The following is a 17,821-nucleotide window of genomic DNA, read 5'->3' on the forward strand; positions in this document are numbered from 1 at the left end:
TACATTTTCTGATTCTATAACGTATCAGAGTAGAATCAAAGGAGAATATATTAATGCTACAGACACATGAGAACTTCAGTTAAAATATACAGATAGAGCTAAGTTTTAAAGATTACTAAAAAAAAAAACAGGACACCTAGGTAGCTCCATTGGTTAAGCAGCTGCCTTTGGCTCGGGTCATGGCCCCAGGGTCCTGGGATCGAGTCCTTGCTCCACCAGAAACCTGTTTCTCCCTCTGCCTGTGCTCTCTCTCCCTCTCTCAGTCTGACAAATAAATAAAATCTTTTTTTTTAAATTGTATTTATTTATTTGAGAAAGAGAGAGAGCATGAGAGGAGAGGGTCAGAGGGAGAAGCAGACTCCCTGCTGAGCAAGTAGCTGAGCAAGTAGCTGAGCAAGTAGCCCCATGTGGGACTTGATCCGGAGTCTCTGAGATCATGACCTGAGCCAAAGGCAATTGCTTAACCAACTGAGGCACCCAGGTGCCCTAAATAAAATCTTCTAAAAAAAAAAAATAAAGATTACTTTTATTATTTATAACTATGGTACTTTTAAAAATTAGTGATACTACTACTAAAAACATCCTCTTTTAAATGAGTAAAAATAGGGGCACCTGGGTGGCTTGATTGGCTAAACGTTTGATTCTTGATTTTGTCTCAGGTCACCATCGGAGGGTTTTGAGATCAAGCCCCACAGTGGGCTGAGGTGCTGGGCGTGGTGGAGTCTGCTTGAAAATAAATATAAGGTAATCTAGCAGAGGAATATAAAACGCTTAATATCACCTCTTCCAAATCACTGTGAAATAACACAGTTGGTAGGAAAGAATGTCACTCATTTTGCAAATATACTGCCAGGAAAGTGAATTTTGTCTGCCTAATTTGACAATTAATAAATTTCAGTAATTTGACACAAACTATAGTCGGACATTTTGCCATGGCATAAAAAGTCCCACTGAAAATCCATATCCTCCCTGAATGCTATTGGCATATACCCTTTACACAGAACACATTCTTACCCAGTGTTGTCCAACTTCTCCTGTGAGTCAATAGTTAAAATGATATGTTGGTTTTAAATGACTTTCAAAATACAGTAACATAACAAAGTGTTTAAAAAACATGTAAACCACACCAGAGATTGTCATATCAAAAACTTGAGTTCCTAGTATCTTTTTCAGAGAAAAATATTGTGAGGGTTGTTAAGTACTCTATTCTCTTTTCTTTGATCAAAGACCAACCTTGCAATTTACTCTCTGAAAATAGTCTTATTTTACACGACCCAAGATCCAACCTTTTGCCAGCCACTCCAAATGTTACTTTATTTTAATTTACACTGATTCTGCTTTCCAATTAGCTGGCTAATACACACAAATATGACATCATGAAGGGTGACAAGAAACTAGACAAATCTAGTCCCCAAAAAAGTAAAAGATTGTGAAAACTGAGACAATGCATCATCATGATAAAGATCATCATGATAAAGAACTTGCTTCCAGTTTAAACAAAAGATATGTATGCAAAGTTGCTTGAAAAAGGTCTCCTGAGGAAAATCTTGGTAGTCAAGGTTGCCCACCAGGAAGATACACTGGGGTGTTTGGGTCTGGCAGTTACCTAGCAGTCAAATCGAGCCCTAGACATGTTTTTGTAAGGCCTCAAGTTCAGAGTGGTTTTCATAGTCTTAAACAGCTTAAAAAATAAAACAAAGCCAAGTAGAGTATACCACACAGAAGGCATGTGACCCCCGGATGCTAAGATATTTACTTTCTGGCTCGACAAAGACCTGAGGAGCGGTGGTGACAATTTTGGTCCATTCCTAAGAGTCAGAACAAACCAGGGAAAGACGTCATTACCCATTTGTCCTAAAAAGTGGGTTCATTGGTCAAAACTGAGAGAGATAAATCTGTAAACTGTGCTGTTTCCTCAAACATCCGTACACATAATACATGCCCTTACCACCATAGACAGCATGCAACACTCAATTTTACTATGAAAATAAACATGGAGGTTAACTATTAAAATAGTGGGAGTATAGCAATATCTCTAATTTATAATTTGGCAACATCCATGTAGTTCTAAAAATCCGACAAAATTGCCTTCAAATACAAGAAAAAGTGAAAAAGCAAGCTCTGAGTTAGAGCAAATGAACCATACACAATATTTCTTTCGTAAACATTAGTGTCACTAGCTAATTTAATCCTGCATCCAAACTGGTACCCTGGAGATTCTCCAAGTCAATTTTAACATATCCATAGTATTCTGAGTATCAAGCTTAGAATGTATTAGAGTTTTAAAGCAGCCATTTATAAACTGTGGTCATTATTTTCTCTAAATACTATTTAAGTTAAAGAAATCATATTTGATTATTTTCTTTTGTAAGGGTCAGAGGATGTTCAGACACTCGATTTGTAAGTTTCTTTTTCCTCCAGAGTTGCAAATATTCTCTTCTAAGACCAAAATAGCACATAATGGCAAAGAAAACATGACGCCCAGCAAAGATCCTCCCGGACTAGGCAGCCTGCTCCAGGAAAGAGTCAGCAGTGTGGAAAAGAAGTCAGCACATCAGATCCACAGGCCATGCCTACAGCGTTAGCAGATGGCTAGCAGGCAAATGCCTAATCTTTAATGCCCCATGTTTCAAATGATATTTAGGCTCTTATCAGTGTCACCTTTAGACTCAGACAAAAAGAGCCCCCACCCGAAAGCCCTGAACTTTAGAAGGCATTTGCCTCAGTGCAAGGACTCCTTTGACAAACTAAGGGGATAAAACCAGCTGGAGCCAACCCTCTTGTACTCCCTGATTCCCAATACCTTGGACCCTCAAATTCTGTGGCTAAATCACCGTAAGTCCCATTCCAAAGCCTGCATGGGCCTCTCCCCTGGTCCATCCTCTGGAAGGTGCCCTGGACTGGACTGGACTGCTGGCGTGCACATTATGAGGCCCAGGAATGGTCAAGGGGAAGCTGTTTGGAAAGGTCAGTGGGCCATGGACATGTGAGCAGGATGTCCACACTCTGCACAGGACACAATGGGAGGTAGAGGGGAAGAGAGACATGGGGTAGGTTGTAGACTAAGGACTGATCTTCCTTCTACTGCCTCCTGCTGACACAAAACTCCTGTGAGTCTAAGAACTCAAAATGCAGGGGTGCCTGGGTGGCTCCGTTGTTAAGCGTCTGCCTTGGGCTCAGGTCCTGATCCCAGGGTCCTGGGATCAAGCCCCACATCGGGCTCCCTGCTCTGCTGGACACCTCCTTCTCCCTCTCCCACTCCCCCTGCTTGTGTTCCTTCTCTTGCTGTGTATCTCTCTGTTAAATAAATAAATAAAATATTTAAAAAAAAAAAGAACTCAAAATGCAGAGCTGCCCTCCCAGGTCATTATGAAGTATGTTTTTCCAATAAAAGAACAGAACATATGTTCCTCGGCACTTCGTGATCTTGATTTATAAACTTCTAAGTATTCCCTGTACATTATGTGGCTGACTATGGTACTCTTCTCCAGGCCCCACAAATGTCCAGAGTGAACTTAGTGTTCATAACACTCAGTCCTATATCCCACGCTGCAAGGGTGTCCTGCTACTTCATTCCTGAATCCCACATGTGGGGTATCTCATGCAAGTTCAGGATTCAGGCTCCTATTCTGATTTACCCAGTTTCCCATGCATGGCCACAGGGAAAAGAAAGAAAAGAAAAGAAAAGAAAAAAGAAAAGAAAAGAAAAGAAAAGAAGTGAATTGATCACCATAAAACTATGTAAAACGAATCAAATCTTAGTTTGATTACCTAGCATTTAGCCACCTAAATGCCTCCTGATATAAAAGGGCGCTATTATGAAGAATGGCTACAGGGAGAAAGGGTTAATTATCACAGCTGTGATCTGACGAAGACCACATCCTCGTTTAGCATCAGGGACACCTCTGTGCTGGAATATCTGAACCACCCAGTGTTTGAGTATTCCGGTCATATTACCAAGAGCAACCGAAGCTAATAATTCATTGCGCTAATGATCCATCGGGCCAGGTACTCTGGTGGACATTCCCACCTGAGAAACAGAGGCACAGTGATATTAAGGTCTCTCAGTTCTAAGGGGCTCTATTTAGGTCTGGTTTTATATGAACCCAAAACCTATGCTATAATGAATACCTTAAAAAAAAAAAAAAGCCAAACCCTATGTTTTAAACATATAATTTCCTCTTCATAAAAGTGGGGGCAATATAAAATGCCTATCTCCCGCACAGAAATGAGCAGCTGAAATGGCCATGGCAGGTACACAATAATATATAAATATTTATTTTCCATATTCTAGTGGAGAAATAGAGAGCAAGTATTTGTATGTTAAATACTATGTATTGACACTCTGAGAGGGGCATATAAAGATATTTCCCTTTCTTCACTACAGTCTGGGGAAAACTCTTCACGAGAAGGTGCACACACACAAAATTTTCCACTCATTTATGGGTTGGGACTAACAGTGTAATTAGAAAGAAATCAGAAAAACGATATCACACACACACAGTTTAAAAAAAAAAAAAACAAAAAAAAAACACCTAGAAAATGCCAATGAAGTCACTGGTGGCCTTCTAACCCTGTCTGGTGACAGGAATGCCAAATCTTCTAAAAACTTTCTGGTCAGTAGAAAACAAAACAAAACAAAAACACCCTGACTTTTCCCTAAATGCTGACCTAATTCAATAGTTTCCCAATGATGACTTGGAAACAGTCAATAAATAAAATATGCCTTTCTGGTTGGCTTTCACTGGGATTTATGATTAACTGCCTTTCACAATTGGAATACCCAATTCATCTATGAAAAGAACAATTCTCCTTACTTTTTTTTTTTTTTTTTTTTAAGAGAGAGAGACCACACAGGGCAGGGAAGGGCAGAGGGAAAAGAGGGGAGAGAGAGAGAATCTCAAGAAAACTCCCTGCTGGGCACAGAGCTCAATGCTGGGCTCGATCTCATGACCCTCAGATTGTAACCTGAGTGGAAACCAAGAGTCTGGCGCTCAACTGACTGAGCCACCCAGGCGCCCCTCATTACCTTTCTTAAGATATGCTCTGGATCTATGTTTTTTTGTCTGTAAATTTAAGAAGTATTTTTCTTTTTTAATTCTTTTATAATTGATATTCATTACATATTACATAATCAGTCTTTTTTTTTTTTTTTTTTTTTTTTTTTTTTTTTTTTTTTTAAAGATTTTATTTATTTATCCAACAGACAGAGATCACAAGTAGGCAGAGAGGCAGGCAGAGAGAGAGGAAGGAAAGCAGGCTCCCAGCTGAGCAGAGAGCCCGATGCGGGGCTCGATCCCAGGACCCTGAGATCATGACCTGAGCCGAAGGCAGCGGCTTAACCCACTGAGCCACCCAGGTGCCCCTACATAATCAGTCTTAAAAATAAATTATTATAGGGGAGCCTGGGTGGCTCAGTGGGTGAAGCCTCTGCCTTCCGCTCAGGTCATGATCTCAGGGTCCTGGGATCGAGCCCCGCATCGGGCTCTCTGCTCGGCGGGGGGCCTGCTTCCTCCTCTCTCTCTGCCTGTTTCTCTGTCTACTTGTGATCTCTGTCAAATAAATAAAATTTATATATATATAAAACAAACAAATAAATTATTACAATAGAACGGGAATAAAAAACAGAAAAGGCAATATTCCCCATGACTACGCCTTTGAATGCACAGGTTACGCAGTCAGGTCAACAAGAGCCGTGCTGGTGAGGCAGAAGCCACACTTACATAATGTCCCGGGCCTAAGGGTTGTGAACAGGAAGAAAGACTCATTCTTAAGGGGAATTGCATAATCTCTTCTCATTCCCTGAAGCGCTGTAGGGGCGGGAAGGGAGAGACTTCTATCTGTCAAGGAGAGTTTGGCTGCACGGCTGCCTCAAGGCAAGAGAATAGATTATATGTCCCTTCAGCATCAGAGTAAGACTCTGTGATGCTACAAGAGATTCCAAGCCACTTTGAGTATCTTTGGAGTTCAACTGCTATCTCCCTTGGGCCTCAGAAAGGAGGGGCTGTTCCCGCCTTCCTTACAATTCCCACCCTAATTATTACATTATACTTTCACAATTTAATCCCTTTATTTGCCTCACTGCCTTTTTGGGGCTCAGTTAGCACCACGGTGTGCTCCCTGCTGATGTAGCTAGCGGGGTAGCCTTACTCAGTGCCTCCCAGCTGCCAGCTCCAAGCCCAGCCAGGTGGGCGAGTCCAGAGTGCTAATCTGGACAGTGACATCTCTGTCTCCTGCTCAAAATCCCTGAAAGTTGCTCTCTCCAATATGGAGTAAAACTGAGCACTGTACATCAATGCCAAGAATCACCCTGTGCTTTGCTCTGTTAAGCTTCTAGTAGCATTTCAGCATCCTAAGGAAGAATCAGGCACAGAATTCCAGTGGCTCTGTTTTAGTTATTGCTCAGTAATTAACTATTGCAGAGCTATTAATATCTAAGCTATATGATTTAAAAAAAACAAAAACAAAAAACAAAAAACCCTGCCAGGAAATTGTCTCATACTTGTTCTAACTTTGGAAACATACGAAGGACAAAGGAGTTGAACCACTGCCTGCACCCCACCACCACCACCATTACTAAAAATCTGGTATTCCCTCAAGACAGGAGACGCTTGTAGAGGAATTCACCTCAATGCACAAAGGTTTGAGAACAAAATTTTAATAAAATGCTGGTAAGATGCAGCTCCAGACAGTTTCCTCACGTCTGGCTCATAGTAGGTCCTCGGTAAATATTTGCTGAGCACAGGGAAGTGGTTTTTATAGTGAGAATCTCTTGCTTATATCAGCATACAGAGCACCTGTTAATTTATCCCAAAATATTAGCTTATCTTCTGGTAGTTTTAATGCCAGAGCGGTATAAATTGAATAAAAAAAAATTGAATTACTAACGGTTTGAATTTCAGATACTCTGTAACAAAAGTATTCTAATACCTTTGGACAATAGCCAGTAAGAACCCAAAGATTTGAAATATGTTTTCATTCTCAAGTTTTACAATGTTAGAAAGCAGGCTGAAGACATTTCTCAAATGCCCAATAGTGTGAGGAAGCTCCACAGGTCGACCACCATTGCTTTTACTCACTCTACTTAGGATTTCCCATTACATTTTATCCTTAAACATTCCCTGAAGTAGGTATTAGTGCCTTCAACTTACAGATGAGAAAAAAGAAAAGAAAGCTCTAGGGGATGAAGGATTTTTCTGAGAAAATGGTAAATAAAATATGGCAACGATAAGCCATAAAATAGGAAGAGAGAGCCATCAAAATATCTAGGGAATTCATACATACTCCAGACTAACTTGGCTTGTGTTCTTCCGTTAAAATTCTAAAAGGCTATGAAAAAGTTAGGCTTAAATAGCCAATCAATTTTGTCAGAGTTATGATGTCTTGAAAACCGGAGTCCCTTAAGTCAACCCTTTAACTGCGCCTCCATCAGCTACAAATCAGGGCGGCGAGGTCACAGACCGCACAAAAGCAAATTGGCGATGGTACAACCCATTCTGCTAAGAACAGTGAGTGGGAAAAAAAAAGGTGGGAGATTATGTACACATAAAGGATTTCATAATCACCTTTTGTTAAAACATTTGGAAGGATTAGAATTTAACCAAACAGTCTCATTTGCACTTTAAAAATCAGTACATAACGAAGTTATTAAACTGATTTCAGTTACATCCAAGAAGGGACCATTAGAGACAATGGCCAGTCAGTAAATCAGCAGCAACACAGCCTAGAGCCATGGTTCTCAAAGCTGGGTAAGCATCAGAATCACCTGCGGAGTACACACAGATTGCTGGGCTGCCCCTCCCCCCCCCAGAGATTCCAATTGAGGCGATCTGGGATGAAGCCTGGGCATCTGCATTTGTAAGAATAGAATGTTCTATTCTATAGAATCAGAATATTCTATAGAATAGATTATATTCTATATAATAATATATAGAGAGAATATAATCTATTCTATAGAATATAGAATGAGCTGAGGATCTCCAATAAGCAATTAATTCTTTCCTTTCCCTATATTCTCCAAAAGTGGATCACAAAGGAACCACAAAAGTGAAAATTATAATTTCCTATAAGAGTACAGATCTATAGCGTTGCACATGAACGGAGGTCTCTATTTGTGGATTGTGAGCTGAAAGGAGCACACACAAATTTCGGCCACATTTTTCTACATTTATATTGCTATTTATAAAGCTAAAAATCCATACAGGTTTGGGAATATCTTATAAACATTGCAGGTATATTTTATAATTAGGAATAATTTGGAAGGCTTTTTTAAAAACTCATTGAAAAGGTGAGGAAAGTATATCCAACCATAGGGAAAGAAGAAAGGTTTCTTCTTCCCATTCTTTAATGGGAAATTCAATTTGTTTAGAGCAGTGGTTCTTAAAGCATGGTCCCTGGGCCAGCAGTATGAGCATCACCAGGCAATTTGTTAGAAATGTAAATTCTTGGCACACCTGGGTGGCTCAGTTGTTAAGCATCAGCCTTCAGCTCAGGTCATGATCCCAGGGTTCTGGGATCGAGTCCCGAATTGGGCTCTCTGCTCAGCGGGGAGCCTGGTTCTTCCTGTCTTACTCTACCCTGCTTATATTCCCTCTCTTGCTCTCTCTCTGTGTCAGATAAATAAATTTTATATATATATATATATATATATAATTTATTTATAAATTTATATTTTATACTTATATAAAAATATATTCTATATACATATATTCATGCACACATATGTATAAATATAATACATATATTTATACATATATATTTATATATTATTTTTTATATATACACATATATCTTTATATATAAAATATATGTATCTATTTTTATATAAAATACATATATCTATTTATATATAATAATTCTTGGGCTTCTACTCCAGATGTAATGAATCAGACTCTCCGAGGGTAGGGCCTGGTGATCTGCCTTTAGCAAGATCACAAGGTGATTTTAATGCACGCTCAAGTTTCAAAACCCTGAACCCTGCTCTAAAATATTTATTATTTCCATGCATCTGCAAGAAGAACCAAAGAGGCCAAAATACTACTGATCTAGGGTTATCTGTTTAGTTGCTATACAGACCCACATTGCTCTGATAACAGCAGCAGGTTTGTTTTTTTTAACCCTAAAGCTTCCTATCATGTCATCGTTAGAGCTTAATGGTGAAAGCAGAATTGATAGGAGGCATATCTGGGGGAGTTTAGTCTTTAATTGCTCCACAAGCTACTGTAATCTATTTCTATTTTGTACTCAAGGCAGAATTAAGACTGTACAACTTGATCAACAAGGATAAGAACTGGAAGGCTGGACGAGGGTAGGGTTGTTCCAGGTGCAACACTAACCTTGAATCGTCCTCTTGAAGAACGCCTTGCAGGCTTCGCACGATGCTACCCCATAGTGGTACCCGGACGCGATGTCGCCACACACTAAACACAGTCTCTTGGGCATCGAGTTGAGCATGTATTCACACTTGGTCTGGGGATCTTCCACAATGGTGCTGGAGCAGTCATCATACAGTTTCCTGACAGGCCCACTCCCTCCTAGGATAGGAGCAGAAGGGTAGAGAGGTGGCGAGTCAAGTCCGTTCTGATGGCCATTCATGGTTGAACTGTAGCTCCCGCTGGCGTCGGAAGAGCCACCTGGGCTGTGGTGGTTGACGCTGTCCGTCAGGGAGGCCGGGCTAGAGGGTTCCGTCTTGATGAAGGACGAACAGCTGGAGTCAATGTGTCGATCTTTGTTTGACATTCTGCAGAGAAGCCTGAGATGTAGGGAGATACAAATGGAGAGAGAAAAAAAAAGAGAGTGTCAAACACGGCGACTAAAGGGGTAGAAAAAAAGAGAAGGTTAAAAAACAAACAAACAAACAAACAAAAAACAGAGAGAGAGAGAAAGCCAAAGGCAAGGATGAAAGGAGGGAAAAAAAAAAATAGAAGAATTCATATGTTAAAGACATTGCTCTTTGAGCAAAGTCGGTGAGAGCTGGAACTACACATCACTCATTCTCTAGTCAATATCTCTTGTTCTACAAGAAGGTAATCAGCATAAGGGCATGACAGGGTTACATCAAAGTGTCCAGACAGGCCATAAACAAAACCTCTAATGGGTCAGATTCCTTTTATTTTACCTTCCTCCTAGAGAACCACTATCAATATCTAAATCAACACTCTAGATTCTAAATTTACCCGTGGAAGAGGAGTGATTTAAAAGTCCGTATCATTTCCAAAATTGGATTTATCCTCACGCTACTCTTCCCCGCCACGTTCTGATGCTGCAATCATGTTACTGTGAGAAGAATCCAACTTTCATTTTCAAGACTGAACAGATGACTCCTCAGCTCTGTAATTACTGTTTGTCAACATGCTTCTATAAGCATAACTGTGTCTTTTATTGATCTAAGACACATAGGGAATATATCCTCCGCCACTTTGCTGCTTTTTTTTTTTTTTTTGAATCGCTCTATTTCATAGCTGTTTCGCAATCAAGAAAGGTGTCAGGTATAAAACTCCAGCCAATATGTAAGGATGAGATCCTAGAGCCCACAAAACTTAGTGAAATGGTCACCAGTACTGATGAATACATATGTGCAAGTTCCTGCACGTGTGATTGGCCATTGTTTAAGAGACGAATCAGGAAAAGCCATCTGAGCCTTCAGGATACCTGTGAGTCCATAAATCTGATACTTTGTATTATATTCAGCAAACTACGAACGTATCGCATTTTGTCAAGAAAAATGGGATTTGTGATGGTCCCTTTCCCCCACTTCCTTTAGTCTTTCAACATCAGACCTCCTAAAAGGAAACATGAGGCATCTAATCTGACAAACTATCTCTCTTATCTAGAAGCAACGGATTGCCCCTCTTTCTTTGTTGGACCCGTAAGTGATTAAATTTCTGAAAAGGTAATTAGATGAAAAGATATAATTGGTCCTATTTTCTTTCCGATTAGCCATACTGCAAAACCCCTTTTAGCCAAGTCTCTAGGAATATTCTGAGAGCCTGCTATGGAAAGAAGAGGTGACAGTTGAGAAGGGGACTTGGCTAATTGCTTCCCAGCGGAAAGGTGATTTATAGGAATCCTACGGGGTAATGGTGATTCACTAGAATTTGGGGGAGTTGTCCCAATATAACCAAAGGGAAGCAATTATCTCTACCACTATAAATCTAAGCATATTTTTTCATTGCCCAAATTTCATGTTCTCCTCCAGGTCTTCCTCCCCCCCCCCCCCCCCCCACTATCCTGTTACTTTAAAGAGAAAAAAAAAAAAAAATCCTATTGGGGAAGTTCCCTTCACTGTTCCAAGAAAGCTGTCTCTAAAGCAAAGCATCAAGAGCGAAAATTCGCCTCTTAACCAGTACAGCGCACCTTGGGAATTTTGCTCTGCTTTCTAAAGTAAAACAGTATCAGGATGTAAAGAAAGCAAACAGGAAGGAGAAACCCACAAAAATACCTTCTCGCTCTCGCCCACCCACTCGTGTTGTCCTTTCCTCAAGAGCTAGTGAAAGCGAAAATATCCCCCTCGCCAGCCTGAACTACGGGGTCCTCTCCCTTCTGCATCTGCTGCCTTGTACCCGTCACCGTTAATGAGCGCTGTAATTAATAGATCGCTCTCCCCGACTCCCTGCTTGCGCTCTGGGCTAAGCACTTCTCCTCAAGTCAACGTTTGAAAGAAAGCGGGTCGGCACTGACTTACAGCAGCCCTGCGAATTCCTTTTAATTTAGAGCACTTACCCCACCACTTCACTTATTACCTTATAATTACTGGACTGCTCGCACATACATTATGATCTTGGACTAGAGCTAGAAGTTATTAGGGTACTAAAACATGGTTGCTCCCCTTTCCTCTCTCTGGCACTGAATTTCTCACAGCGATGACAATTAACTCTTTCGCCATCTGCTCTCAAGTCACCATTTCTTAATTTTTTCTTTTTTTTCTTTTTCTTTTTTTTCCTTTTCCCAGAGAGTGGCTTGGTCACAGAACATACCATGTCTTCTCCAGGCCCTCCTCTCTCCCTCTCTCTCTTTTCTTGTATCATCTGTGCTCAACTTCATCCCAATTCTCTTCCCCTCAGTCTTTCTCTCATGGACCTTGACAGTCGGCAGAACTTTTGATGAAAAAACAAGGTCAGGAATTGCTTTCCTGTTTATGGAACAGTTACTTGCTAAGTCACCAAATGTTTACGTGCCAAATGCATATTGTTAAAGTCCCTGAAAAATAGGGAGTCTCCAGCCAGCTGTCTCCTCCGAAATCTCAATCCGTAACTTTGCAATAACCTGCGTGGAAGCAAGGACATTAGGAAGCTAAGTTACTGGGGAGGGGTGTCTGAGTGGCTCAGTCGGTTAGAGCCTCTGCCTTTGGCTCAGGTCATGATCCCAGAGTCCTAGGATCGAGCCCCGCATCGGGCTCTCTGCTAGGCAGGGAGTCTGCTTCCTCCTCTCTCTCTGCCTTCCTCTCTGCCGACTTGTGATCTCTGTCTGTCAAATAAATAAATAAAATCTTTTAAAAAAAAAAAGTTACTGGGGAAGTCTCTGGAAGGTGGCAGTCTCTTCACCTGCACAAGGTCTAGCACGTGTAGCTGTAAATGAGACCGAGGAAACTGGATTTGTGCTCTAGGTTACGTGTTTCTTTTCAGACAATACGCTGCTTCCTTAGTTAACACCTTTTGCCCAGTGGAAATAGTTACAGTCAGACTTGCCGTTTATCAGATGCTCCCGATCTGGAAGGCACTGACCCGAGCCCCTCCTCATACTACTTCACTTAAGCCTCAAGACAACCTTGTGAGGGAGGAATTCGTCTTCAGGAAACAGAGCCTCAAACGTCACCCAGTGCCCCGAAAGTCACAGAGTGAGGGCATGGAAACGTCGGAATTTGAACTCAGGTCCGATGCCAAAGTCCAGCGCAGAAATGTCCTGAAGCCAACAGAGAATTTCTTTTTTTTTTTTTTAAAGCCAAGCAATTAGGGGTAGAAGTGACACCACACAGAGCGACCTAAGACCTCCCCAGCCACCCCACCGGCCGGCCTCAGCTAAGTCATCCTCCCCAGTGCTGGGAATGATGCCTAAACAGCAATCTCTGAGAGAACACAGTTGTCTCCTAATTACTACTTAGCTCATCACATCAAACACTTCCTAGACACCATTACATTATACCCTAAAACTACAGCGGGTCTTAATTCTCTTCCTCTCTGTCTCTGAAATTCTACAGCTCTATTATTCAAGCCTGAAATATTCACAACTATCTATAAATTCAATTGTCAGCTGGTGGGTTTTATTCTAGACTTCACTTCAATCTAAAATTAGAGGCACTAAAATTCACATTAACTCTAAGAGGAATGTAGTGAATAAGACTTTATTTCAAAAGAACACCTTTTTGTCAGAAAGAGCCATTTTCGAGATGATGGCTTTATCTGTAGCCAAAGAGAATGAGCCCAATTCTACATTGTGCTGTTAACGCAGAAACTTTAGGTCACATTGGATTAATAAAAATCTAAATTTAGTTAAGAATTGCGAATAGAAATAACATGTGTAGGAAAGTGTGGGAAGTATTTATTTTAAAGACTCAGTACACTCGCTTTTATTATTTGAAGGGAAATGATGAGATGCACAGGGGGCAAAACAAGAGACTTTCCAAAGCACTTCTGAGGGAACACCCTGAGAAAAAACTGGAGGGAGAAACAGCTATGTGGAGACTCACAGTTTGCTTCTGCAGAAGACACTAAATTTGAGGGATTTAACAACTTTCCTGAGGCCAGGGTGAGTCCAGCCCTGTATAAAGAGGCATTTTTAACATGGTTTGACATACAGTCTCAGGAATTCTGACGATCATGCTTCGTAGCCTGGCCCAAGAGTCAGCAAGGGTAAAATTTACCTTTGGAGATAGATACTAACGATCAGGCAAATACAACTTCTTAGTTGCTGGACTATTTCAAAATGTAATTTTTGAAAGTTAATTAACTGTGCTAGACGCGTGCAGGTATAGAGAGAAAGAGAGAAAGAATAAGAATCAATTAAAGTGGTTGCTGTAGGGGGAAACAAGAAGATAATCTGTAAGTTAATATTCAATTTATATTATAATGATCAGGCTTAATTGTTTTCAGAGATTCTACCTAGATACAGGTAAATGAGCGACCTTGGATGAATCGCCCCGAGTTAGAATTCCCACATGCGTGCGTCCATGTCCAACCCAGGTGGTCTGCAGTTCAAGGCAGCTTAGCCAATACTTGGTGTTAAATGCTGTCATAACAACAATGTCCCACAGTCATACATACTATATGTCCTTCATCGACAGGTAAGTTCTTTTGGGGATGTAGTTCATCATTTAAATTTTATTCAAACTCAAAATTCGTTGCTACTTCATTTCTTTACTTTAAAAAATGGTGCATGAGGGCGCCTGGGTGGCTCAGTGCATTAAGCCTCTGCCTTCAGCTCAGGTCATGATCCCAATCGAGCCCCGCATCGGGCTCTCTGCTAGGCAGGGAGCCTGCTTCCTCCTCTCTCTCTCTCTCTGCCTGCCTCTCTGCCTGCTTGGTCGCTCTCTGTCAAATAAATAAGTAAAATCTTAAAAAAAAAAATTTTAAAATAAAAATAAAAATAATAATAATAATAAATGGTGCATGAAATTCTCTTAAGGAACATATTATGCACGGTTCTTTGGGTTTCCTAATTGTCATACTAAGACAAGATCTTTTGAAACTTTTATTTTATCCATACCAAGGACAGACACCTTAATAAGCTAAATAAATGCCAACTAAAGAAGTCACTATTTTATTTTCTTCCTTAAGGGCCCCAAAAGGTACCCATCTTCATCATAAACTCCAAACACTTTGCATCAGTTTTTATCCAAAAATTTGAGGTAAGCACACTGCAGCCAGCAAACCTGCAAGTTTACAAATACGAGACAGAAACAGGAAGACAAGAGTCCTTAGCTTTCTTATCGAATCACAGAATTTCAGGGTCGGAAAAGAAGGTTTTCAGGTACTGCTAACCTAATCACTATCTACTCAAGATAGGAATGAATCTATGAGGATTGGTCAGTTTTCTACCTTCTGAAATCACCAGATTATAAATATTTAAGTATTTTTAAATAAAAAATTAAATATAAAAAAAAATTAGCCTGCTGGTTTCTTTGTTTTGTTTTAATGTGCTCAGAAGGAAACTTCCAAGATTTATGCCAAGCTCCCAGAGTCCCAGGCTTCAGAGCCCATGACCCCAGGAAGCAGCTCCCTTCACAGCCTGAGTTACAACTTCAAGCATCTTCTTTACAATGAGCGTCTTTTTTTTTTTTCCCTGCTTCAACTAATTGCACTCTCGTAAAGTGGCAAAATGTGAATCACTTAGTAACAAAATGGGCACCAGCTGCTATTGTCAGAGAATGGTGATGCTGAAGAAAAGGGAAAGCAACCGAATGAAGTGTCATGTCAGAAATCAACGGTGCAACGTGTGATTTGAGAAAACATGACTACTTTACAGAGACAGGGTGTCATTATGGCATCACAGTAATACGATGCTTTGACAACTACTGGGTCTAACATATCATCATTGCATTAAGGTACACTGGCTTAGTTGGGGAAGGAAAAGAAAGGATTTTTTCTTTTAATAAGAAATATCTTAAGGTCTGCCTGGTTAACCTAATGAAAAGAGATCATTAATTGTAAACGAAGAACTGTAAATCCTGACCCACAATGCTCACAAAGATTAAAACACACGTGCACAGATATGCACACACACTTCTGGATAATTTCAGGCCTTCTTCAATAAACCTTGTGGCCCATCTACTGGACCAGATTTCTGCATAACAGGATCACAATCATTTACTAATGCTGCTTCTTGATTCTTCGAATAACGCGCGCACTTAGTCTGGAAGAACTTACTCCATCAAGAACAAGAAGCAAACAGTTCCCTGCAAAGCTGGTGCTTGAGATGCTGACGAGAGAGGAGGCTCGGCGGCATGGGGACAGGAAGCTAGCTCCTCAAAACATTATCAGGGCCTCTCTCGAAGCTGGAAGCTCTCCTAATTCTGTAAAAGGGTGTATACTACACCAAAAAAGGAAATTTAGGGCAGCAAGCAAGAGAATTTTAATTCATTGCTGGACACTTATTGAAAGCAAGTACCCCCTGAAAATAACTGCACAGCTAAAGACAAAACCAACATGTGGAAGGATCCCGTTGAAATCCCACCTGCTTTTAGGGTTCCAGAGTTCAATGATCCTGTCTTTCGCAACTTTGATCTGACATCACACTAGGTTGGCCATCCTGGTTTAAGCACTGAAATCCCACGTCCTGGAAACTCCTTAGTGCCAGTTCAATCAGGAATGGCTGGCCACCCACTCCGACAGATAGACCCTAGAACCCCATACCTCCACTCCTATTATGACTCCAACAGAGGAAGGGAAACATAAAATATACATTTTCAGCGATGAAGGCCCAGAAAACTGGCTGGAGAAATGCACTAATAAGAGTGTGCAGCCTAACAAGACTGAGGGTGTTGTTAAGTACGCGTGTTAGAAAATACCTGTCAATACACCTGCATCCCCTCTCATGGTGCCATGCAAGCGAGAGGGCACTGCTGATCACCTTGTTAAGTTATCCAGACTATTTTAGATGTAGGAGATTGCAGTAGCTTCAATTTGTATTGCCAGATGATTTCTGGTGCTTCCTGGTTGATAAACTTTATTAATGGGAAAAGAAATGGTCCTGTGATATCACAATGTGTTGCACATTATGATTGTTGACAGTTTCTGTATTTAAGGATTCGATCTGATGCAGGGGCGCTTAGTAGTGTAATTTATCCTGAGCTTGTTTTCTTGGACCTATTTCAATCTAAGGTGAACATCCCTTGTTTATAGCTCTGAATACAGTAAGTGAGCTACTGGCAATCAATAAAACTGTTAAATGCATAATAATGCTGGGTAATTGCATACATGATGTTTTGCATAATTAACTGTCTGAGCTTTTCTTTACTATAATGGGCACTCATGTAATATAGAGTAGCTATAAGTCTATAAAATATACACAGTTTATATGAACCATGATTCTGCTTAAAACTCTGGCTAATCATCTACATCGGCTTTGAAGGGAGAGCTCTCTTCCACTGCCAAGTCCAAATCAATTCTTATGACATTACTTTATAACGAACATGATATTTAACTGATGATGGCTATTAGCTATTATACAGATTACATTCAAGAAGTGTAACAGTAGGGGGAAAATACCATTTAGTTTAAACAAACTTTTGCCATGTAATCAATATTATTGAGGCAAATTAAGTGTTTTAACAAGTGTGTATATTTGCCCTAATGCAGCTTAATTAACTATATCCTCACAAGTGCCCAATTCCATGACACCTACGGATGTTAAAAGAGAATCTCAAGAAATGCCTAGTCAGAAATTCAAATACACAACAGAAGCCCAAACAAGCACAATTCTGAGCCCTAAGAATATTTCTTACCATACACAAGCTACACTCCTGAGACCAAGAGCCCTAAGGACCAGAGGTCTTCAGAATAGTGTCCCCCCGACTGTCAACCCACGTAGGTAGCAACTGCCCATGGGTAACCTCTTTCCAGGGTAGAGTGGAACAGCCTTGGGCAGGAGGTGGGGACTATGGCTAGAAAGGAAGGTTAGTAAGGGGGATAAAACTACACAAGATAAATCACCAAAATGAAGCTTACGATATATGCTGAATGTAACATTTATTCGGTCTTAGAGATTTACTACACTCATGAGCAGACCTCCTCCGTAGTAAGCCTTCTAGAGAAAAGAAATAGTCTCCCACTTCTACAAATCTCTGGTCTTTCAAACAGAAATATGGATCAATAAAGTTTGCTTGTGT

At 40.5% G+C, this 17,821-nt stretch overlaps 1 protein-coding gene across 12 annotated transcripts in view; it reads right to left on the reverse strand.

The window, feature by feature from the left end:
- ESRRG (estrogen related receptor gamma) overlaps positions 1 to 17,821 on the reverse strand; it is a 622,335-nt gene that overhangs the window by 177,166 nt on the left and 427,348 nt on the right. For all 12 annotated transcript variants that reach the window (XM_059145037.1, XM_059145033.1, XM_059145039.1 and 9 more), the window contains one exon: positions 9,336 to 9,751. In XM_059145037.1, coding sequence (XP_059001020.1) covers positions 9,336 to 9,738 — 403 coding nt within the window. In that variant the 5' untranslated portion in view covers positions 9,739 to 9,751. The remainder of the gene's footprint in view (positions 1 to 9,335; positions 9,752 to 17,821) is intronic.

Source organism: Mustela lutreola, chromosome 14, assembly GCF_030435805.1.
Source record: "Mustela lutreola isolate mMusLut2 chromosome 14, mMusLut2.pri, whole genome shotgun sequence".
Taxonomy (NCBI): Eukaryota; Metazoa; Chordata; class Mammalia; order Carnivora; family Mustelidae; genus Mustela; species Mustela lutreola.